Source organism: Nothobranchius furzeri, chromosome 8 (genome assembly GCF_043380555.1).
Source record: "Nothobranchius furzeri strain GRZ-AD chromosome 8, NfurGRZ-RIMD1, whole genome shotgun sequence".
Classification (NCBI taxonomy): domain Eukaryota; kingdom Metazoa; phylum Chordata; class Actinopteri; order Cyprinodontiformes; family Nothobranchiidae; genus Nothobranchius; species Nothobranchius furzeri.
This window is the reverse complement of record NC_091748.1, coordinates 77,543,956-77,568,737: the sequence shown is the minus strand read 5'-3', so window position 1 is coordinate 77,568,737 and position 24,782 is coordinate 77,543,956. Positions and strand designations below refer to the sequence as shown.

At 45.6% G+C, this 24,782-nt stretch overlaps 1 protein-coding gene across 4 annotated transcripts; it reads right to left on the bottom strand.

Moving 5' to 3' along the window:
• Window positions 1-1,373: 1,373 nt before the first annotated feature.
• Window positions 1,374-22,782, bottom strand: LOC107394706 (alanine aminotransferase 2). 4 transcript variants are annotated; one of them, XM_015973772.3, is made up of 12 exons: window positions 22,315-22,782; window positions 16,423-16,595; window positions 12,215-12,304; window positions 12,027-12,135; window positions 11,816-11,952; window positions 11,484-11,727; window positions 10,876-10,955; window positions 10,662-10,798; window positions 8,158-8,329; window positions 2,312-2,467; window positions 2,100-2,212; window positions 1,374-1,953 (listed from the first exon to the last, which is right to left on the bottom strand). In XM_015973772.3, exons 2-12 carry the CDS (start codon window positions 16,519-16,521, stop codon window positions 1,863-1,865), a joined length of 1,428 nt encoding a protein of 475 aa, XP_015829258.1. In that variant the 5' UTR covers window positions 16,522-16,595; window positions 22,315-22,782; the 3' UTR covers window positions 1,374-1,862. The 4 variants fall into 4 exon arrangements, with proteins under 4 accessions (XP_015829258.1, XP_054607967.1, XP_054607966.1 ...); XM_054751992.2 differs by having other exon boundaries at window positions 16,423-16,556; XM_054751991.2 differs by lacking the exon at window positions 22,315-22,782 and adding an exon at window positions 18,626-20,499 and having other exon boundaries at window positions 16,423-16,556.
• Window positions 22,783-24,782: the final 2,000 nt, after the last annotated feature.

The following is a 24,782-nucleotide window of genomic DNA, read 5'->3' as shown; positions in this document are numbered from 1 at the left end:
TTACAGGTCTCTGTACTTGACGCATGGTAACTGGTTTAACACCATTTCCTTCACCAGTTCTGGTCAGTCTGGTTTTCGGGTCTGGACCCACTGAGCCGTAAGCTGTAACAAGCCCAGTCTGCTGCCTTCATCCCCACGCAGATGCAAGCCTCGGTGCTCTTTAGACCAGGATATTTGTGGACTAGACTCGTTTTTCTGCTCTCTGTCTTCACCGCCTCGCCTGTCCAGCACGTTGTTGTTTTTACTCAGACTGATGCTGCTTTGTGTCAGCTACATGCTCTGTGTGTGAAGACCGACAACGGATCCTGGAAGGTCATTTTTATAAAGCCATCATCACATCTCAGACAGGATGTGATCAAACATTTGATATTATCCTAATAATAAAGGCTCACTAGATGAAACATGGCCCTGTTTTCCATCCTGCTGCGACTCGGAGGACTTGCTGTGGCTTCCTCCTCAGTGGCTCCCTGAGCTCCAGCAAAGAGGCTTTGCTTTTGAGGAATGATTCCTCCTCGCACTCACCATTCCCTCACAGGAGCAGCTGGAGGGGAATAAATATATAGCATGTGCAAATCTGAACTCCAGTGGTCGTGAGAGGATGGAGTGAATGACAAGCAGGGGAAAGGAAGATGAAGAAGGATAACAGCAGTAAGCACCTTATTTACAGCTGAGGATAGACCCCCCCCCCCCATGCTCCGTCTCCAGGCTTTTCTCCTGGAGTCCTCAGATTAAAACGAGCTACATCCTTAAGATTGATTTGCATCACACGCATGAATCTGTCTGTGCTGTAACCCTTTAGCCGATCCTTTATTAAAGCAGGATCCAGTCTTGATTCACATCTAATAATTATCTTGTTTTATGTTTAAACTCGCTTTTTCTCTCCGACCTTGTTCCAGTGAAACAACAGCGCCCCACCTAAAATAAATCATCTGTAAAGTAATTACATTATTACAGTGCCACCCAGTGGTCATCAGCAGATCCCACACAGCAGTCAGATAAACCTTTGTCTGCTCTGAGGTTTTAGGAGGTTTAATCGTCTGCAGTTATTACGTCTCTTAGGGACTCCGGGAGCTGGTGTCCACCTCCAGCAGCCCTCGGCTGAGAGGCGGGGGACATACTGGGCATGGTCTCCAGTGCATCACAGGGACAAACAACCTGCCCACACCTACTTTGGGTCTCCAGTTAACGCATGTTTATGGTCTGTGGGAGGAAACTGGAGAAAGCCCGCACACGCATGAAGAGAACACACCAACTCCACGCAGAAAGGCTGCGGCAGGAATTTGAACCTGCAACATCCTTGCAGCAATGCAGCAAACCACCATGCAGCCAGAGGATTTACCTCAGTGACAAAAAGCAGAACTTTGACATTTAAACAGCTGACAATAATTTAGGTTTAATGATTCTTTAAACTAATCAGGAACAATCAAAAGAAAAATATAGAAATGATTACAAAGAGATCTGCTATCGTAGGTTATCATAAATCCATCTACCTATCTCCATCCCTTTCCCAGGCATGAAGGTAACAAATCCAGGAGTTATACCCGGGTGTCCGCCTCCATCTCCTCCTGCTGGATCCCAAGGTATCTCTATAGAGGATATCAAATCCTTCCCAGTGCCCAGAAAACCCGTCAGGAGACTTGACCAGAAGGATCAGGGGAGGCTGCGTGATCAGTAGATTAAATGCAGTAAAGAAACCGTGTTTCCCTCTATTTAACGGGTTTCCACGTGAATAACTTCCTAGTAATGCATTTTATCCAGTCATTTTTTATCTTGCTGAGTAAGAATGAAATCAGAAGTTTTCTTTATAATAAACTTGTTTAGGAGGTTTGATTGTTGTCGGAGATTTAGTCATGTCCTCTCCATCAGCAGCAGCTGCTCAGGAGGCGAAGGTGGAAAGAACGCAGCCGAGTCAGGACTTCCTCCAGGGCTGCAGGGGGCGCCAAAACACAAATCCTGTCAGCAAAAAAAAAAAAACGACACAAAGATTTTGGGCTCCAACAGAAAACACTAGAATAATCTTTCATCACATTACTTTTTTATTCGTGTGTGTCTCTAAAAGCACCAAACACAATAATCACAGAGCTGTTGGTTTCGCTGACCTGATGTGGAAGTTGTCGTCATCCTGTCCATTCTCACAGCCTGGACCCACACAGACACCTTCTTCCTCCAGAAACCTCTGACAGAACAGAACATCTGGCTCCACTCCCAACATCTGGGATCCAACACATCATTCATTCATCACCAGGAGCGCAGCATGACATTTTTAAGTCTGTAAATCAATTAAATCTATTCAAATAAAGCTGATAATGACCTGAGCCTGCTCCGTTATTCCAAGTGGTAAATCCAGACGTGGATAGAGAAAGATTCCTGCCTCTGCTGGCACGCAGCTCATTCTGGGTAAACCGTTCAGGAACTCACACGCCCGCCGAGCATTGTGGGAAAGAGTTCTCTCTACGTGAAGAACCTCCTTTACGAGGAAAAAAACAGTACGGGACAAGAGAACATTAATATTCTTTCATTTATTTGTTTGTTTTGTGTTTTTTTCCAACGCTGAACAAAAAAGAACATTAATTTCTCGCTTTTTATGTTTTTATGTCTTCATTTCCTCCTGATGCAGCTGCAAAGAAAACAAGGGCAGAAGCCAAAAGGGAAAAGAAGAACAGTGCTATTCCTGTGTTGTTCCTTTGTTTTTAAACCAAAACCATATTTTACTCTAGAAAATTATCTCAATTTGTTGACATGAAAAAAAATGTTAGCTCTGTAAAGAAAATCATATTTAAAAATGCCAGAAAACAACTTAAAGAGCAAATCACTCCAATTCAACTATTTTTTGTTAATAAACTATATACATGAGTGTATAATCGTGCTGTAGACACGTGTAGTCAGTAGCTAGTTAAAATTGTAATATTCTACCAAAAATTGTCAGTGTTGCGCCCTCTTCAGGTAAAACCTCTGCACTACTGCACATTTGAATTTAAATCTGCAATCGCTATTGGCTAAGAGATACACTATGACTTTAGCGGGTACATTATGATGTCACAATGCTGTGGTGAGCCTGTGTGTGTATTTGTTCGTGGCTCCGCCCTCTCGGTCTACCAGACAACAGCATTTGTTGCATTTTTCAGACAGGAAGTGGGAGTGGAGTAAGACTCTGGTAGGGGGTGACTTGCTCTTTAAATGACCTGACAGTGAGATATTGGATGTCCAAAACTCTGTTTCTCGTATAATCATGAAAACAGTCTCCTCTGACCACATCACCCCCATTATCCAGCAGCTTCATTGGCTACTGATACATTTCTGGGTTGACTACAAAATTTAACTCCTCACATCTTTGGTATGTTCTTGCTGTGTCTAGTTTCTAATTCCATTGTTGGTTATTTTTAAACACTTATGAGGTTTTTTCTTTACCTTGCTGATGTTTCCTTTGTGGCTGCAAACTTCCTCAGAGCTGACGCGGATGGTGGCGTCACTTCCTACTCCGTTTATCCGCGGGCAGCAGGACGTTGTCGCCCTCTGCTGCCCGCTCTCCCCTCTCCGATGACAGTCCCATGCACGATCCAACGTGTAGACCCCATCGTCTCTGTTCATGGTCCTGCATCCACGTCTCCTTTTCTCTATGGCTTCCTTTATCCATCTTTTGTATTTCATTTGAGGATGTTTTGCGGTCGGCAAACAAAACAGTCAGCAAGGTAAAGAGAAACCTTTTCTGTGTTTTAAAAAAGAACCAACAATGGAATTTACTTCTCACATATAAGGCCATTGACAACCTTGCCCCCTCATTTCTCCCGTGCCGCCTACACGTGTCTACATCCTTCTGCTTGCTCAGATCTTCAGCTACCATCAGCCAGCACAGTCCCCCACTCATCTCTTCACCACGGGAAGTCGAGCTTTCAGCAGCTCCGCTCCTCCCTTTGGAATTCGTTACCAGCTGAACTCAGATTACCCTTCACCAATTCAAGGCTAAAGCCACCACTGAACATCTTTGCTACGTTTGTTCTCTGTTCCTTATCTGATTCTATCTTTCAGGTTCTTCACTACACGGAGAAAATAAAGCTTGTTTTTACCTTTGCCGAAATGTTTTGGTTCGCACTTTAGTCTTCATCCGAGCGATGCCGATGTTAGTGGAGCCACTTCTATCTCCGTTTATCCGCGGGCAGCACAGGATAATATCGTCCTCTGCTGCCCGTGCCTTACCTATTGATCACCAAGTCCCATTAATGGTCCAGCGTGTATACTTCTTGGTCCCTGATGATGGTCCTCGACCCACTTCTCCCGAATCTTCTGTATTTCTGTTGTTTGGTGTTTATGATCCTTGTTGTGTCTCAGTCCATTCTATAAGTTTCCCTTGTACAGTGGTCTGTTACCGGTGGATCTACGTCCCAATCCTCACCTATGGTCATGAGCTTTGGGTAATGACCGAAAGAACGAGTTCTCGGATACAAGCAACCGAAATGAGTTTCCTCCGTAGGGTGGCCGGGCTCAGCCTTAGAGATAGGGTGAGGAGCTCGGACATTCGAGAGGGACTCGGAGTAGAACCGCTGCTCCTCCGGATCGAAAGGAGTCAGTTGAGGTGGTTTGGGCATCTGGTCAGGATGCCTCCTGGACACCTCCCTGGGGAGGTGTTTCGGGCATGTCCTGCCGGCAGGAGGCCCCCGGGTCGACCCAGGACACGTTGGAGAGGTTACGTCTCCAATCTGGTCCGGGAACGCCTTGGGGTCCTGCCGGAGGAGCTGGTGGAGGTGGCCGGGGAGAGGACGGTCTGGTGCTCCCTAGTTGGGATGCTGCTCCCGCGACCCGGACCCGGAAAAGCGGAGGAAGACGACGACAACGACAGTGGTGTGTTACGGCTGATTTCTTTACACTACTTTCTGCCTCTTGTGTTGCTGCTGTTGTTTGTCATTGACTCGTTTCCGTCTCACACTCCTTTTTACGTTCTACTTTTCGTGTGTTAAGATGGCGTCCGGTTTCTCCTATGTAAGTTTTATTGGAGAGATTGCATGGGATATTGAATATGGCTCCACATTTCTGCTCTGCAATGTCTCTTGTCTTTTGGGTGTACTAGTCTTTTTCTAACTGTAATATATGGTTTTGTTGGCAGGCAGTAGAGGGCGATATCAGATAAACGCAAAGACGGAAATGACTCCACCAACATCAACGGTGCTCTGACGGTGGTTACAGTCAGAGCAGAAACATATCAGCAAAAAGGTAAAAACAAGCTCTATTTACTCTGTGTTAGTGAAGAGCCAGAAAAATTTAATCAAAATCAGAATTGGAATCAACGTTTTGTCATTGCCTCAGCATCCTCTATTTGTCTCAGCACCACAGCCTGACCAAGGTTAAACACTCAGACATGTAGAACAAAAAGCAGATACAGGCAGACCACAAGAGCAGGCATCAAGGCACTCACCTTCATTTAGATAGAGAAGGGTTACATGAGGATAAGAGGGGATGGGGGGCCTTAATAGCATTAGATTAATCTCTGAGAACAAAGTAAGGAACCTTGGTGTTATCTTTGACCAGGACATGTCATTCAAATCCCACGTTAAACAGGTTTGTAGGATTTCCTTCTTCCACCTTCGGAATATTGCTAAGATTAGAAGCATCCTTTCCAGGAGTGATGCTGAAAAACTAGTTCATGCATTTATTACATCAAGACTGGATTACTGTAATCCATTACTTTGAGGAAGTCCACAGAATGTAGTTTAAAGTCTTCAGCTTGTCCAAAATGCTGCAGCGAGAGTCCTGATGAGAATTAAAAAGAGAGATCATATCCCTCCTGTCTTAGCTTCCCTACATTGGCTACCTGTTAAATTCAGAATAGATTTTAAGATCCTTCTTCTCACATATAAAGCTCTTAATAATCAAGCCATGCACGTCCAACTGGGAGGAGACCTAGAGGGAGACCCAAGACACGTTGGAGACTATGTCTCTTGCATGACCAAAGGAAAGCCCTGGGATCCCCCCAGAAGAGCTGGCCCAAGTGGCTGGTGAGAGGGAAGTCAGGGCCTCTCGACTTAGACTGCTGCACCCACAACTCGAATCTGGATAAGCGGAAGAGAATGGATGGATGGATATTTTCCTGTCCTGTCTGTCTCTCATCGTCCTGCATCTCCTCTAAATTCTCCAGAAAAACTGCCGCCTGGCTTCTTACTTTTTCACTTCATGAGTTGCTTTTGAACTAAGAAGACCAAAGTGATTTTCTGACCACAAAGCGGAGTGTGCGTTTCAATGCTGCGTCAGTGAGGTGAAATCATCAGCAGAGCGCGTCAGGAATGATTAAAAGACAGAGTACCAGAGGATATAAATGGACATGAACAATCGTGTATTAATAATAATTATTCGTTGTGCCAATTTGTGAATGTACCGTGCGCCAGACGGAGTGAGCGCACCAACGCTCTGCCGCTCCGCTCAAAAGCATCCCTGGTACACTGAGCTCATAAATATTGTAATATAGGTAGAAAATGGCTCTCCTTGAAAGTGTAAGATTTGCAGCCCACCATAATTCGATCCCTGCTCCTGGAAGAAAAACCGGACAATTTGATCAATGTGGGAAACCCCCTCAGAGATCCTGGACAGGGAGAGAAAAGTGGACATGTCTGGGGAAAAGAGGATGTATGGTCACCCTATTCTACAAATCATGGACGTAATTTTTTTTTTGGGGGGGGGGCGGCAAGGGGGGACATGTCCCCCCCCCCCCCCCCCTTTTTCCAAAGTCAAGTTTTGACCCCTGCACTTTTTACCATCCAAAAACAATATTACGCTATATTAAATTGACACTGAATGAGCTCTAGGACCAAGCGGAAAACAACCGTTTGTGTTGAAGCCTGTTTCCCATTAGAGCATACTGTAAAGAACGCCCCCCCCCCCCCCCCCCCCCCCCTTCTAAAGTGAAAATTACGTCCATGCTACAAATCCTCAAATCCAAAATGAGTGGCCAGCCCCTGAGCCATGGCAGCACATGAAAGCTGTCTCAGGAAAAAAGACAATAAAAGCTGCCGTCTAACTGAAGGACCGTCTGAGACAGTGCCGGGACAAGTGCGCTGGACTTGGACAAACAGACACACACACACACACACACACACACACACACAAAGAGTGAGCTGTACTCACCGAGGTTCTGTGTTTCTTCTGTGTTGCAGTGACATTTTTGGATGCAGATGGCGCACAGAACCGAACCGGAATGTTTTAAAAAGGTAATCCAAGGAAGTTCTAAATTGCTTACGTCCCCTTCTGCTTTTGATTTTGTTGTTTTGTACTTCGAACATTGGTGCTAAACTAAAGGCCTTTTTAGCTAAAATGTTAGCTTAACAGTTGAGTTGCTGAATCCTACCAGTTTCAAAATAACTCTGGCGCCAATGACAGTTATACTAGTTTGAATGCAGTGATAACAAGCTGCACCTCCGCGCTGTGAACCTGTTCCCGGTTTCACAGATGATCACGTGAGCAACGTTACTTACAAAGCTAACAGCCCAGACCAAGCCGTCTGAGATCCGCAGCGTAGGGGCTGAGAGCCCCGAGAACATCACCATGGCAACGCTTACAGCTTCCGAGACAACAGCGTTCCTTTTAATTATACGTATAAGATTCAATATAAATATATAACAAGCCTTTTACTTTTTAAATTGTGTATATATTGGTTAAATTAAACAAGTAAACGAGTTACTACATGCTAGCCACCAAAGCTGTCCCCGAAGTAGCTTCCGGATCCTGATTTGCCATCCTTTTGAAAATACCGCACTGTAAACTGGGAAATTTTTGACCAACGCCAGGCCACAAGGCACTTCCCGTGTATCCTTGCTCAGCTAGCTAAATGGCTAACAAATGGAGAACAGGCACCATGGTACAGCATGAACATTGGAACACGCCTTGGTGGTTCCTGATGACGTATCTCCTAGGCAACCGGGGCCAGAACAAGACATCAAGGTAAGCTTCCTTGGCATTAAAAAACACCCCAAGACTCTCATGTGGGCGTCAGTGTAATCGGTCTACCAGGAAATCAAACACTTGAAAATGCAAGCTGTGATCAAATGTGTGAATTCTTATTAACATGTATTTTTCATAATTAATCATAATCGTATTTAATCATAAATTCCCACCCCTAATATTTTTATTAGTAGTAGTAGTAGTAGTATGAGCGTGTGTTTATTGGTGTTATACCTGCATAAAGGTCTCATATGAAGAGTCTCCGGGTGACGGAGGACTGGCCATCACACCCAAAGCCAGCTGGGGTAGAATCGGAGGGCTGCCAGAACACGGTAAAATGTTTATAAACTCCCTAACAGCTGGATCCATGTTGATCACCTCCATGTAGCCCCCTCTCAGACCGCACCTGGAACATCCCAACAGGAATGAAACATTTTTATCCTCGCAGATTTGTATTTGTTTGAGTCTTTTTGGTCATTTCTCTTTGTTAATTTTTGAGTCTGCAGTGATAAGAATCGGTAATCTCTGGAAATATCCATCAAAACGTTGTTGAAAATTAATGAAATGATGCCCTGTTGTTGAACGATATTGGTGGCTTCTTAACATTTAACCCTAAAAATCGGGTCTAAAATACATGGAAGCGGGTCTAAGTCTCAGGGCGATGCCATGTTTCCTTCTACGGGAGCCTGTAAGGACATGTGCTGATTTGTAACTAACGTTATCAAAACTTTCACCGTTCATAAACGTTGTTTTACACATGTACCTTTTTACTCACTGCCACGGATGAAAGGAAGTCTGTTGTTTATGTTTATGTTTATGTTTATGTATTTAGCAGACGCTTTTGTCCAACGCGACTTACAAGTGATAATCGGCATGCTGCCCTTGAGGCTAACAACAACAATACCAACAACTTGACATCAATCATGGAGAGGAGGGAACAAGGAGTGGACAGTAGAGAGGGGGGACAGGTGCAGGGAGGGTGCTAGTTTAGAAGATGCTCTCTGAAGAGCAGGGTCTTCAGGAGTTTCTTGAAAATTGAAAAGGAAGCCGCTGTTCTGGTAGTGCTTGGTAGGTCATTCCACATTTGTGGAACGATGCATGAGAAGAGTCTGGATTGTCCTGAGCGTGGTGTAGGCACTGCTAGCCGACGATCCTGTGATGACGGGAGCGGCCGGGCCGAGACGTAAGCCTTTGCAAGAGGATTCAGGTAGATGGGAGCCGTACCATCTCGGACTTTGTATGCTAGTGTTAGCTATTTGAATTTGATGTGTGCTGCTAGCGGTAGCCAGTGGAGCTCAATGAACAGAGGGGTGACGTGTGCTCTTTTTGGCTGATTGAAGACCAGACATGCCGCTGCGTTCTGGACCATTTGAAGAGGTCTCGCAGTACAGGAAGAACACTTAGAAGGGCATTGCAGTAATCTAGGCGGGAGATGACAGTAGATTGCACAGTGTCCTGATTGATCATGCGCCCTGGCTACTCGGCCAAGGGGATGTCCCTCTGGCTGAGCGTGTGACTCTCACCTGGGAGTCTGGGGATCAAATCCCGCCCGGGCCCTCGTTTCTTCACCTTGCCACATTAAAAATGTAAACTTCTCAGAAGGAATAAACACGTTCTCAGTCTGGTAAGAAAGAATTGTATAGGTTTAATAGATCAAGTTTTCAGTCATGATAACTTGGGGGGGATTTCTTCCATTTAGGTGTAATTAAATGCTTGAAATTATGGATAATTAAATTTGATTGACAGGAAGGTAATGACAAGTGGCTGGGGAAACGGTAATCTCCCTGCTTAGGCTATTGCTCCCGCAACCCAACCCCGGACATGTGGCCGAAAATGGATGGATGGATGACAGGTAGCATGAGCGTCAGCTGGAGCTAGCAGGCTAGCTCTGAGTAAGGCCTCAGCCTCGGCCTCTTGCTAATAGATATTCGGCCATTTGAATTCTCTGAACATTAGTTGTGTTCTCTGTGTGCTCGTGTTTGGATGTTAATCGTGGAATGATTTGGAAAAAGATGGCAAGCTGTGGTCGTCGTCGTCGTCTTCCTCCTCTTATCCGGGTCCGGGTCGCGGGGGCAGCATCCCAACTAGGGAGCACCAGACCGTCCTCTGCCCAGCCACCTCCACCAGCTCCTCCGGCAGGACCCCAAGGCATTCCCGGACCAGATTGGAGATGTAACCTCTCCAAAGTGTCCTGGGTCAACCCGGGGGCCTCCTGCCGGCAGGACATGCCCGAAACACCTCCCCAGGGAGGCGTCCAGGAGGCTTCCTGATCAGATGCCCAAACCACCTCAACTGACTCCTTTCGATCAGGAGGAGCAGCGGTTCTACTCCGAGTCCCTCCCGAATGTCCGAGCTCCTCACCCTATCTCTAAGGCTGAGCCCGGCCACCCTACGGAGGAAACTCATTTTGGCCGCTTGTATCCGTGATCTCGTTCTTTCGGTCATTATTGTTGTTGTTGTTGTTGTTGTTGTTATTATTATTATTAAATTGCTAATTTGTTTGTTTTCCCTTATTGGTCCTTTGTTAGGTTTAGGTTTTCTGGATTTTGCCCTGAAACTATCCTGAGTTTGTGTTGCTAGTTACTGAGTTTTGTTTAACTGAGGAATAAAACATAATTTTTGTTTGTAAAGGCACTGCCTCGTCTCCCTTTTATGTTGCAAGCCCTCAAACTCCTAGAAAGCCACACTTGGGTTTGTAACAAGCTTAAGTACCCCTGAGCTGTAGCAGCAGAACTTACTCGCCCATCCCGGCTGTGCACAGGGAGTGCAACGACACCAGCTCCACCCTCTTGGAGTACGGCTCACCCATCTCAAGCAAAACCTTCCTGTAGGAGACAAACCTTTTCTCCTGACCCAAAACACTGTCCTGGAACACCTAAAGGTGAAAAACGGCACAGAGACGCTGAGTTTGTTTGACTGAGAAGCTGAAGGGAGACGAGAGGGCGTCGTCACCTCTTCAACCAGCAGAACGAGGCTCTCGGATGCAGCAAATCGAATCACTTCTTCTATGGTTTTCCTGTCCTGAACATGGCCTGGCAGAGAAAACAGAACCAGTTTTCGTCCTCGGTGGATAATTATAACCGCGTCGGCCGGAGGAGAGCAGCTGGACATTTAAACTTAACCAAAACATCTCAGTTATCGCAAAAGACACAATGCAGAGGCACAAAAACAACCACATGTAACCCTGCTGGAGATGGTTTTAGAGAAACCTGAAGTGTTTCATCAAAGATGAGAAATCTGTGATGACTAACCTGATCAACGTCTAAACCAGAGTTTCTAAACAAGACCCGACTGAGAGGCGGTGAGGATTCACTAAACGGCTTCTGGAAGAAACCTTTTCATTAGATTAAAACTTTATTAGAGCTGATGCTTTGTTGTGATCAAACAATAAATGGACTTCACAATCCTAAGTAATACAGTTCTAGACGTGCAGAAGAGCCGAAACTATGACAGACTCTCAGCTACGTTGTGAAGTTTTAGTGAAACGTCCATGAATCTGTAGAGATTCTGTGTTTCATCCTCTGACTTCCCTTCGTGGAGGTGGTGCTGCTGTTATGTACCCGTGGGGTTTCCTGGGTTGCTGATGTAAATAGCTCTGGTCTCACAGCGCCCCCTGGTGGTCCTCAGGGCTCGGTGCAGCTCGGCCAGGTCCAGCGCCCAGCCTTGCTCCTCCAGCAGCTGGTAGGACACCTGTTCTAAGTGGGCCTCATCCAGCTGCATGGGTAGCGTGTGTGGGCAGGGCACGGGGGTCAGCACACCTGTCCGAGTCTGCCCCTCCCCACCAGACAGCAGGTGCAACACCAGCTTCACACACACACAAACGAAAGGTTACATTTCACAGTCTGAAACTGATCTGGAGTCCTCCTGAGGTTCCCACTCCTGGTTTTCCTACCGACAGCGCCCTCTCTAAGCCGCTGGAGAAGATGATGTTCTCCGGTTTTGACTCCACGCCACCGTCTCTCCTGGTGATGAACTCGGCAATCGTTTTCTGGATGAGTGGAATCCCGGAGTAGGTGAGCGAGTACGAGCCTGTCGCGGCAGAACAAACTGAGCAAAAAAAGGCTCAAAGTCACCTTTTTCAGGTAAAATTCCTTATCTCATACCTACGCTGCCTCCTTCACAGACATCCAGAAGCGTCCGAGCCCTCTGTCGTACGTCCACAGGCAAGCTGTCATCCTTCAGGAGGTCTGGGTACAAACACGCAGCTAAGACCTGAGAAACAAACCAGAGGTGACACTCAGACGTGTTCGGATCTATGTCAGAGATGCAGAATCGAGTAACGTTCACCAACCTGGCGAATGAAAGTGAGGGGAGGCATCCCGACCCGGTGGGGATCACCTGAGCTGACATCATAAACCCTCTCAAAAGGTTTCTGTTCGCCCTGCGAAAAAAACAATTTCTGTTTCCTGTCACTTTAAAAGGCACAAAAATTACCCAGTTTTATTTCATTTTAGTCATTTTAGTGGAGTTGTGGCTGCAAAACTCATCTTCGACCAGCGAGCCTGCAGCTGACACCATGAATGTGTCTAAAGGAAAGTTAAATATTTACTTATTCACTAAAATCGGGCTGAAGCTGAAGGCTCTAGAACGGTGTTCAACTGCCTTGCCTGAGGGCCGGTACCTAGCATATTTTAGTCGTTACCCTATACTTCAACACACCTGGCTGAATCAGCACGTGACTAAAAGGCTTCTGCAGAGCCTGCTGAACTTCTGAACTGATGAAACAAGCATTTTGGAGCAGGGAAACAACTAAAATCGACTACCCCAACTGAGCCAGGATCCTCTGGAGGTTTCTTCCTGTTAAAATGGAGTTTTCCTCTCCACTTTCGTTGCATGCTTGCTTAATATGAGGATTGCTGTAGAGTCACTGACACTAGTCAGTGACTCGATGCAATTTGCTGGGTTCCTTATACAGGAAACCTTTTTCTGATTGGCTTAATGAACTGACCTGAATTGGAATGTTTATTATGTGAAGAGCCTTGAGACGACTCTTGTTGTGTTTGGTGCATTATAAATAAACTTGAATGGAATTGAATTGAAAACAGAAGGTCTGACAGGTTTTTCAGCGGTTCCTGGCTTTAATGACTCTTATCTGTATCTCCAGATGAGAGCAAAACGTTGAGGATGTTCAAGATCAACTCAGGAGCCACCGAGGTTCAAGTGGACCAAAGAAGAAGGCTGCTGCTGTCCACTCGGACGAGACAAATGTCTTCTGGAGACAAGTTTGATGGTCAGATGAGACAAACGCTGAGTTTTCTGATCACGAGTGCAAGAAGCAAGTTTGGAGAAGTCGAGCTGAGCCTGAAGAAAATGTCAAGCATGGTGGTGATAGGATCATGATGTGGGACTGGTGTTTTGGGACAGAGGATACGGTGGCACACAGCTAGATCAGCTAAAACTGGAAGTTATTCTGTTCACGCCACCAAAGACCCCAGGAGGTGCCCAAGGGCTTGATTTTGCCACTCTGGCACCGCATCAGAAGGCGGTGGTCTCTAACTTAGGGGTAAAACTGGACGCAGATCTCAGATTTGATGCTCAGGTGAACAGTGTTGTGAGATCTTGCTTTTTTCATCTACGCCGCATTGCGAAAATTAAGCCATTTCTGTGCCATAATCATTTGGAAACTGTAATCCATGCCTTTATTACCTGCAGGCTGGATTACTGTAATTCGCTATATGCGGGGCTTAGACAAGCTCCAGTAGCACGCCTCCAGGCGGTTCAGAACTCTGCAGCCCGGTTGTTAACATCTACCAGGAGGTCTGAACATATAACACTAGTCCTACGTGCCTTGCATTGGCTCCCTGTTTTTTATCGCATCAGGTTTAAGGTCCTCCTGTTTGTGTTCAAGGCGTTAAACACAGGGGCTCCTAAATATCTTTCTGATGTCATCCACCAGCATGTCCCGGTGCGTTCCCTTAGGTCAGCTGACCAGAGATTACTAACTGTGCCTAGGTACAGCCTGAAGTCTCGTGGTAGTCGAGCTTTTTCAGTACTTGGACCAGGTCTCTGGAATGAGCTGCCAGCTGATGTAAAACAGGCCAAGTCATTAGAAACCTTTAAAGGAAGACTGAAAACACATCTGTTCTCGCTGGCTTTTGGACGTTGAAGTTGGGGGAAGTAGGCCGGATATGGAATGTGAACTGGCACTCAGGTTTTTGTACTGTATTTTAAAATGGATTTCTTATTGTATTTTTATAGGATTTATTAATGTATTTTACAGGGATTTCTTAGTGTATTTTAATGGATTTTTTAATGTATTTTAATGGTCATATCTCTGTCCTATTGTGTGGCATTTTATTGATGTACAGTGCTTTGTTTGTCCATTCTGGCCATGTGAAAGCGCTCTATAAATAAAGTTGATTTGATTTGATTTGATTTGAAAACAGAAGTTAGGCTAATTCTTCATTTACGCCGGGAGTGGGGAACCCTGGTCCTCGAGGGTTGGTGTCCTGCATGTCTTTGCTCCAACACTTCTGATTCAGTGGTTGGTTCACCTGTTCTGCAGCTCATCAAGCGCTGCAGAAGCTTGTTAATCACCTGCTGATTGAAATCAGGTGTGATGACGCAGGGTTGAAATTAAAATATGCTGGATAGCGGCCCTCGATGGACCAGGGTTCCTCACCCCTGATTTACGCCAGAAACGTTGGTAAATGTGAGGATTTATAACGGTGTTGTGAGTCCTGCGGCCTGTCCCTGAATGCTGTTGTCACTCATTTATTTGTGTTTTTGATTTCATTAGGGACTTTTTCACGATCAGAACTTGGAGGACCCGTGATGACATCAAACACAGTAAGCACTTTAAAAGTCTTTATTAGCCAGGAGCTAAGATGTGGAGGTGTTAATGGGGTAATACTCAGGTACAGGGAGCAGGCTGGAGGCGTGCTCGAAGACAAGCGAGGGTTGTGGAGGCAGGCAGGGACCTTGGCAAGGTTCAGGCGTGGAAACGAGGTCAGGAGGCTATGATACAGGCGGAGGTTGGAGTGCTGGAGAATTTACTGGCGTGAGCGTTCAATAATCTGGCACCGAATGGTTGGATGGCTGGTTCTTAAGTGGCAGGGGAAGCAGGTGTGTGATGAGCTGAGGAGTCAGGAGCAGGTGCAGTGGATGAAGCTGATGAGATGCAGGCTGGGATCGCTGTGGAAACAGGGTTGGCTGGGCCTAGATGAGGGGACCAGGTGTGAAGCATGAAGGCTGATGAGGTGAATGGTGGCGCATGGAGGTCAGGGCATGGCAGGATCATGACAGAATTAGCTGAACGTGCTTTCTATAAGGACTTCTGTTTTGCTGCAACGTTTGTATCTCATTGAACCTTCTGGGCCACCAAAAGGAGGAGGAGGACACGGCTGACCAAAAACACACACCCCCACTGGTTCTTTATGGTCTAAAGCAGCCTGGCGTTGAGCTTCTGGAGCATTCTTCCCATCATTCGGGTCTCGACCTGATAGAGCATTTGTGGACTTGGTGACTTGGTACAAGGAAACCGACCGACCGGTTTAAATGAACTTTGTCACAGAGAGGTTAAATATCAGCCAGAATTATACCACAGGTGTGTTGATGAATCCCAAAACAACCGGCTGAATGAAATTTAAACAAATATTGACAGATGGAGTCAGACACCTGACCTTAGTGAGGATGAGGTGGTGGGGATGGACGTCTGAGCCACAGAATACATTAAAAGTTATGAGCCCAACATTATGAAAGATTAATGTTGTTTATAATCAATCTATCCTGCGTAAAACACTCAAATCAATCAATCAAACCCCAAATTGATTTCAATATTCTTTTATTTGTTGTCTCCAAAGCCTGAAACCAGCAGGAAAGTCCACTTCAGGGTGGTCAGGGGTGGCCATGGCCACCCCTAGGAAATTGCTGCTCCTCCTCAAGAAAAGCCAGTGTTAACGTATCACATTCACTCAAACCATAAAGTGATCTTGTTTTTTCAGGACATCAAAATAATCCAATTAATGAGTAAAAAATAATCATAATTTAAAAAACTACACGTTTCTGCTGATCACAGGTTAAAAAAGGTTTTATCTCCATAGTTTTTTGTGAACACAGGTGAATTAAACTAAAAAATACATTTTGAAATGTTTGTGTTTGTAAAATTTAAGTTAATTGTTTTGGATACGAACTGTTTATTTTTTAAATAAAAACAAACAAAGGAGCAATGCAATACAACATCGCCGCAGGCTAAACTCTCCCACCGTCTGGCCACCCCATCAACATTTTCTGGAGGCGCCCCTGCCTCCTCCATCTGCAGCGCGCGGTGAAATGCACCTGGCTGCTGCACGGAGGACAGAGAACCGATCGATGTTTTCCACAAGACGCACACGCTGCACGACGTTGGGGTGACTGATCACATTTCATGGATGAAACAAACTCGACCATAATTCCCTCTGAATGTCAATTCCTACAATAATAACAAAAAAATAACATCTCTAATGGCGTTTAAACCTCTAGTTAAGGTGACGTGTTGCAGGTGCAGCGCAGGTGACTCACCTGTGAGATCTGCTCTGTGATTCGCTCAGCCAGAGCCTGCAGGTTTACCGGGGTTCTGATCCCACGGACCGTCGGGTTCACGTCCTGCTCGGAGGTCATCCTTGTCTCCGACTGCTGAGAAGGTCAGGGTCTGCCTGGAATCCACCCAGGTGGGAGTTAACCGGGTCAGACGGCTGGAATGGTAAACCGGTTCACTTTATCGCTCACACATTATAAGAAATGCTGCATTTTTGTGCCTTTACTACCGAGGCTGCTGAACGTCGTGAACACATTCATAACCGAGTTTTTTGTGTTTGAGGAGGATTTTCCTAATGACTCCGTTTTTAGGATAAAATACTATACATGTCTGTTGCGTTGTACCTAAATGATCACATCATGGTATAAAAACTGGCATTAATAAGCTGTCAGAAGTTTAGAACGGGATGTTTCACATAAAATAATCTGAAGTCAGACACACAGCAAATATCACAGATTACACGCAATTACTAACAGACTACTTTACATTTTGTATTTCCGATATAAAACACTACAGTTATGAGCTTATGTGCAATGCATTATGGGATACTTTGCTGTCCTAAGTCCACAGAGAGATTCGTTAATGTGTCTTCGATACACTGGGTGGGGCAGTTAAACATCCAGGAACTTTGAGCAAACGTGCCCTCAAGACTGGGACGGTACTTGGGCCAGCACCGATGACTCTGATAACTGGATCAACACGCCTGTCACCTATAAAGTTCAGCCTGGTGAATTCTGCATCAGTGCTGGATAAAACGTTTATCCTGAAAGACTTCTTCATCTGAATGGTGGACCCTATGGAAGATTCCCATTGCTGTCTCCGAGGTGCTACCTGGGAGCTGCTCATATTTTAATGTATCTAGGTCAGCGGGTCATGGGGGGTGAGGGTGCTGGTTGTTTTTAAATCTAGTTTTAACTGTAAGCAGGTGTCCCTCGGCATTTTAAATATTTGTTTTGAATTGTGCATGTTTCAGCTGGGTTCTTCACCTGCACTAGTTATTTAGATTTATCGCCCTCCAAAGTACGATTCCAACTTTTACATGATTTTTCTGAACCTTTGGGTGAGGTTATGGCACAATTCAATTAAATTTTATTTATCTAGCGCCAAATCACGACAAGTCTCTTCTCAAGGTACTTCACATAATAAACATTCCAATACAGGTCAGTTCATTAAGCCAATCAGTAAAAAGTTTCCCAAGTAAGGAACCCAGCAGGTTGCATCGAGTCACTGACTAGACCTGCAGAAGGAGAAAAAAAGAAAAGGGACTGTAGCGTAGACAATCTACATACTAGAATTTACCGCTCTTTGCTATCAGCTTGGCTAAATCCTGAGAAAGATCAAACAAATTAGCAAATGAAGCTTATATCATGTATAAATATCCAGGATATTTATATAATCGATAGAAGTTCATACACCAACTGGCTTGGTCTATATTTAATCCAAAGATAATATTTAATTTAAGAGATTTAATTAATAGCAAAAGTTTATTTATTAAATCAGAAGATTTAAAGAAATCTTTGCTTATTCAATAATCAAATATACACCACTCTGTGTTTCATTTCAAAGAAGAGTCAGTTTTAAAAAGTTAAGAATTTATTACTAAAAATTTAAAGATGACAATTTAAAAGTCAAATCATAAATGACAATTTATACAACTTTGATATTAAAACTTGGTATTAACCCTCTGATGCATGAATTATGAAATCTTCAACCATGATTTTTTTTAACAATTTTTGTCATTCGTTTTTAGGTGTGAATGAAACAAATTTCAAAAAATATTTTTTTGTAAAATTTTATAATTTACAAATAATTTATTACATGTCCACCTCAGTGGACAGCGTGCATTCTGAGCATGAAATATGTTGGCTTGGCTTACTGAAGTCCAAATGGAGGGGCTCAAATGCAATAGTCTTCAACAGCTGTGCTTAATAGCAAAAACAAATAACTAACAATTTTGAGTACCTGTCCACTGTAGTGACCATTATGCATCAAAGGGTTAAGACAACCTGTGTCTGGATGAGGACTAAAATGAAATGCGTGTGTTTGGATGCGTGAATGGAATCTCAGAAGGTTTCTTTCAGAGAGGGAAAACGCGTTCTTGGTGAAAGAGTTTGTTTTGCAGCTGAACTAAGTTATTTCTTAGAGGAACAGCATACGGACGCAATCTGTCGGAAGTGTCTACCTCACCCAGTTAGGAGACCCTCTTCTGGATCCGAGATGTCAGGTGGGATGACGAACCCCCCAAGCACGAGGTGGGTAGAAGAACCTTGGTGCAACCAACTCGGTCCTGAGATGTCTCCGGGTCACAACGACTGATGAAACTGGTCGCGTCTCAAAAAATCAATAACTCTGAAGGAGTTTGCATCAGCTGGTTGCAGGTGGCATTTGTTGGAGCGATTCTATCGGCGTGACAGAACAGCTTAGTGGAGGGCCGGCCGACCCTTATCCTCTGGGACTCTCGTGCCACGGAGAGATTTTGGTTGGTTCAAGAACTGAACTTGAACTGAGGAGTTTGGTTTTATTTAAACCTCAGGACACGCCCTCTCAGAGATAGAAAGCTTTGGTTATGGAGCAAAGGCGTGTGAGAGCAGTTACCTTTACCCTGATGTCTGTCCCCTGCATGGTGTGTATTAGTGTACATGACCTTCTGTACACTGTTAAACATTACTGATTATCATAAATAATAATTATTATTAACCAAAGAAAAATAAGTCATTTCAGTAATTAAATACATTTATAATGAACCATGATGATTATTTATGAAACTGGTAATAAGCAGTGAAAAGAGTTTATTAAAAATGATTATTTTAAATCTTGAAGTGTCCTTCATCTTGCGGACAGAACAGCAGACAGATAAAAGGCAGTCAGATTAAAGATGGTTTACAGCAGACTCTGTGTCTCCTGTGATGGATAATCTGTAAATAGAAGTGCAGCCAGGACAGCTTGACCCAGCTGAGGAAGTGTGACCTTTGGGTCACAAATGAGGTCATTCATGTCGCTACAGGACACACGACAATATGATCATGTTTTAATATTGGGAGTGTTTAATATTCATGCCTGTTGCACTGACAGGCCTTTGGTTCTGGACATTTTAAACGTGACTGACTCTTTACAGTATTGTCAATTTGTTAATGGCCCTACGCATGAGCTGGATTGCACTCTGGATTTCGTGTTCTCAATGGGCTTACCTGTATGTAATGTGAAAATTATGGATGCAACTTTTTCAGATCGTCGTCGTCGTCTTCCTCTACTTATCTGGGTCCGGGTCGCGGGGGCAGCATCCCAACTAGGGAGCTCCAGACCGTCCTCTCCCCGGCCACCTCCACCAGCTCCTCCGGCAGGACCCCAAGGGGTTCCCAGACCAGACTGGAGATGTAACCTCTCCAACGTGTCCTGGGTCGACCCGGGGACCTCCTGCCAGCAGGACATGCCTGAAACACCTCCCCAGGGAGGCGTCCAGGAGGCATCCTGACCAGATGCCCAAACCACCTCAACTGACTACTTTTGATCCGGAGGAGCAGCGGTTCTACTCCGAGTCCCTCCTGAATGTCCGAGCTCCTCACCCTATCTCTAAGGCTGAGCTCGGCCACCCTACGGAGGAAACTCATTTCGGCCGCTTGTTTCCGCGATCTCGTTCTTTTGGTCATTACCCAAAGCTCATGACCATAGGTGAGGATTGGGACGTAGATGAACCAAGCCGCCTGTCAATCTCCCGATCCCTCCTACCCTCACTCGTGAACAAGACCCCGAGATACTTAAACTCCTCCACTTGAGGTAGGACGTCTCCCCTGACCCGGAGTTTGGCAAGCCACCCTTTTCCAGTTGAGAACCATGGTCTCAGATTTGGAGGTGCTGATCCTCATCCCAGCCGCTTCACTGAGCTGAAGGTCAGAGCTGGATGAAGGTAGGAGGACTACATCATCTGCAAAAAGCAGAGACGAGATTCTCCTGCCACCAAACTCGACACACTCCACATCACGGCTGCACCTAGGAATTCTGTCCATAAAGGTAATGAACAGAACCGGTGACAAAGGGCAGCCCTGGCGGAGTCAAACCCTCACCGGGAACAGGTCCGACTTACTACCGGCTATGCGGACCAAACTCACGCTCCTCTGGTAAAAAGACTGAGTGGCCCTTAAAAGAAAGCCACCCACCCCATACTCCTGGAGGCCCCCCCCCCCCCCCCCCGATGGGGACCACCACCCTGGTTTGCCACTCCACAGGAACTGCCCCCGATGACACATGCAATGTTGCAGGGATGTGCCAACCACGACAGCCCTACAACATCCATAGCGTTGAGATACCCAGGACGAATCTCATCTGCCCCTGGGGCTACGCCGCTGTGTAGTTGTTTGACTACCTCAGCAACTTCTACCCCCGAGATTGGACAGTCCATCCCCAGGTCTCCCGGCTCTGGTTCCTCCTCAGAATGCACGTAGGTGGGATTGAGGAGCTCCTCAAAGTATTCCTTCCGCCGTCCGACTATAGCCCTAGTTGACGTCAGCAGCTCCCCATCCCCACTGTAAACAGTGTGAGCGAGTTGCTGCCTTCCTGTCCTGAGGTGCCGGACAGTTTGCCAGAACCTCTTTGGAGCCGATCGATAGTCTTTCTCCATAGCCTCACCAAACTCCTCCCATGCCCGAGATTTTGCCTCGGAAACTGCCACTGCTGCACCCCGCTTGGCTATCCGGTACCTGTCTGCTGCCTCCGGAGACCCACAGACCAGCCACGTCCTGTAGGCCTCCTTCTTCAGCCTGACGGCTCCCCGAACCTCTGGTGTCCACCAGCGGGTACGGGGGTTGCCACCACGACTGGCACCGGCCACCTTGTGACCACAGCTAGCGACAGCCGCCTCAACAATCGCAGAGTGGAAAAAGGCCCACTCTGAGTCAATGTCCCCCACTGCTCTCGAGACGCGGTCAAAGCTCTGCTGGAGGTGGGAGTTGAAGACCGTCTTGACAGGTTCTTCTGCCAGGCGTTCCCAGCAGACCCTCACTATGCGTTTGGGTCTGCCAGGTCTACGCGGCATCTTCCCCTGCCATCTGATCCAACTCACCACCAGGTGGTGATCAGTTGATAGCTCCGCTCCTCTCTTCTCTCGGGTGTCCAAAACTTAAGGCCGCAGGTCAGATGATACGACTACAAAGTATATCATCGACCTGCAACCTAGGCTTCCCTTGTACCAAGTGTACCGATGGGCATCCTTATATTCAATTATGGTGTTCGTTATGGCCAAACTGCGGCTTGCACACAAGTCCAATAACGAAACACCACTCGAGTTCAGATCAGGCGGGCCGTTCCTCTCAATCACACCCCTCCAGATCATGCTGTTATTGCCCACGTGAGCATTGAAGTCCCCCAGCAGAACAATGGAGTCCCCTGATGGAGCACTATCTAGCACTCGTCCCAGGGACTCCAAAAAGGGTGGGTACTTTCCAAACCCCAGATCTTTCATCTATTTCTCAAAATCTAAAAACCGTTGTGACAGACCTGGGTGTGAAGATGGATTCATCTCTAAGGATGGACGCCCAAGTCAATGCCACTGTAAAATCTTGTTTTTTCCAACTCCGCCATCCGTCCAAATTAAGAGCTGTTTTATCTAGAAAAATTTGGAATCAGTTGTTCATGCCTTCATCACATCTAGGCTCGACTACTCAAATGCAGTTTTGCTGGGTGTCAATAAGTCAACCCTTGCCCGACTTCAACTCGTTCAAAACGCAGCTGCTAGATTCCTAACACGTACTGACAGGCGCCAGCATATAACACCAGTTCTCAAATCCCTTCATTGGTTGCCCATCACTTTCAGGGTCCAATATAAAATGCTACTTTTTGTTTTCAAATCCCTCCATTGTCTTGCCCCCGTGTACTTATCTGACCTTTCAATTTATACTCCCGGTCGCACACTCAGGTCCTCCAGCCTGTTGCTCCTCTAGGTCCCGAAAGAGTGTTACAAATCATGCGGCCGAAGAGCTTTCTCTGTTGCCGGTCCTAAACTGTGGAACGAACTTCCAGTCACAGTTCGACTGGCATCCTCCTTGGCAGATTTTAAGTCTAGACTAAAGACACACTATTTTACCCTTGCTTTTAACAGTTAGCTGTTAGTTTGGCTTTTACTACTCTTATTTTATTGTCCATTGTAAGGTTTTATTGGTACTTTTTTATCGGCTTGTCTTTCTTTTTATTGTTGGCTGTATTTTATAGTACTGTTTTATGTTTTTATCTCTATTATTGTGCAACTGTTCAGCACTTTGGTCAGCCGTATGGCTGTGTTTTTAAAGTGCTATAAAAATTAAAGGTGGTATGGTTTGGTATGGTACAGTAGCGGTTTTAGGCACGAGCAGACAGGGCAGTTGCCCGGGGCGGCATTTTTTCATGACACAAAAGGGGCGCACAAGCGCTGAGTAAAAAATAAAAAAGAAAGAAATCTGCGCCGCACCGAGGTTTCCTATCCTGTCATATCACAGTGTCTGGATTGGAAACAGCAAGTTGGCGCCCCCTGCAGCTGCAGGTGCTCCTGCTGACTGAGAGGGATCACGTGCACCGTGCGTCTATCAGTGCGTTTACATGCAGCCAGTGACCCTTTTAAAACCCGAATATTCACAATAACCCGGTTCCACAGGTCTTTGTAAACACCGCCAAAAACCTGGATATGCTCATAACCCGGTTACTACACCTGGGGTAACCCTTTTCTAACCCGAATGTTTGGTCGTGTAAACGCATATCGGGATATCCCCATCAAAGTGTGTGTTCTGCGCATGCTCTGTTTGCAAGGAATCTTGGTCTTTTGAGTAGCGAGACGTCTTGTATGCGCCAGAACACCGGAAGTAAACAACAAGTTGGGAGCAACATGGCGAGTCGCGGCACAGCACCACACTTTTGGAGTGGCGAGGAAACTAAAGCGCAAACAAACGCGGTCGCTATCTCTTCCGAACTGGGAAACATGTTGTTGTTTTCACAGATACCGGAACAAGAAGAACCGGGAATGACGCATATTGCGTCTGGACGTAGTCCATACGTCCTGACGCTACCCCAATGTCCACATTTAAATTGGGTTATGCAAGTTAGAGGTAACTCTTTCTATTGATGCTTGTAAACGGGTTATTCTGATCAACTCAGAAACCCGAATACTGACCTTAACCCGATCATAACCCGGATATTGGCTGCATGTGAACATACTCAATGAAGAAGAGGAAGGGGAGGGGTGTGGTGGGGGAATTCACCTCTGGGTCTTTCCCAAATGAAATGAGCGGGTAGGGGCTGAATCAACTGTATTAACATGGCTAAAGTCAATCACATCTTGATGTTCTTCCATTTAACGCACATTTCATTCATAATATCATAAACACAGGCCTATCATTCTTTCAGGTTTTTCTGAATTGTGTGAAATGACCAAATAAAAAAAGGAAAAACCAAACGATTTTGTGGTCACCCCCCCCATCAAGGTCACATTGTTTAGTCCTGACTAAAGGAAACTTATTGAGTCAAGAGCCAAACAGAAGAGATGAACATAAAAAGGCTAAAACCACCAGGTGCCTGATTCAGGAAAAAAAAAAGAAAAAAAGAGGAGAAAGATAAAGGTATGTACGCTCTCATGATGCATGTTTTACATTTTTTAACCAGTTGACTGGGATTTTAACGGTTAAATTCGGCCAACTAATTGCTAACAGAGCTAATAGGGCTGAAATATTGAAACGAATATTCAAATGGTTCAAAAAATTTCCTTGAATCGGTTTTTACTGATTCAAACTAGGATTTGTTAAATGCTCGCTGCAGCCTGTGGCCTGCCTGAACAACAACAAACACATGTTGATCATATTCACATAATAATAAATGAAACAACTCTACAAGCAGAAGAAAACTCCCCAGTCACCACTAACTATCCTGTTTATTTATTGCAGATGGCTGCACTGATTATTTTTACCTGATTTGTTCTGTAAAAGTTGGCATTTTTGGTAGTCTACAGTTTTTTATGTCAGTTTAAATTACAATTTCAGGGGCAATTCTAAAATATTATGGATCATGATAAAGATCTATTGGAGCTCTATCTCAGTCACTGTGGCTCAAGCTGAGAGGAGCTTTTCAAAACTTGATCAAGTCATACCTGAGGTCACCTAATGGGCCATTCCCACCTGTACCGGGTCGGCCCGGGCCGGGTAGCGTAGGTTGTTTACATATCTGGGTGGCCTGGAATTTTCCCGGGCCAACCAAGGCTCATTCTCGGCCCTCTTCCCGAGGGGTACTGCTTCAGGCCGACCAGGGCCAACACACCCACTGCTGACAGCAAATTCACACCTTCCATTAGAGCAAGCCTCTGATTGGTGGGTAGAATCAGCCCACATGGGCT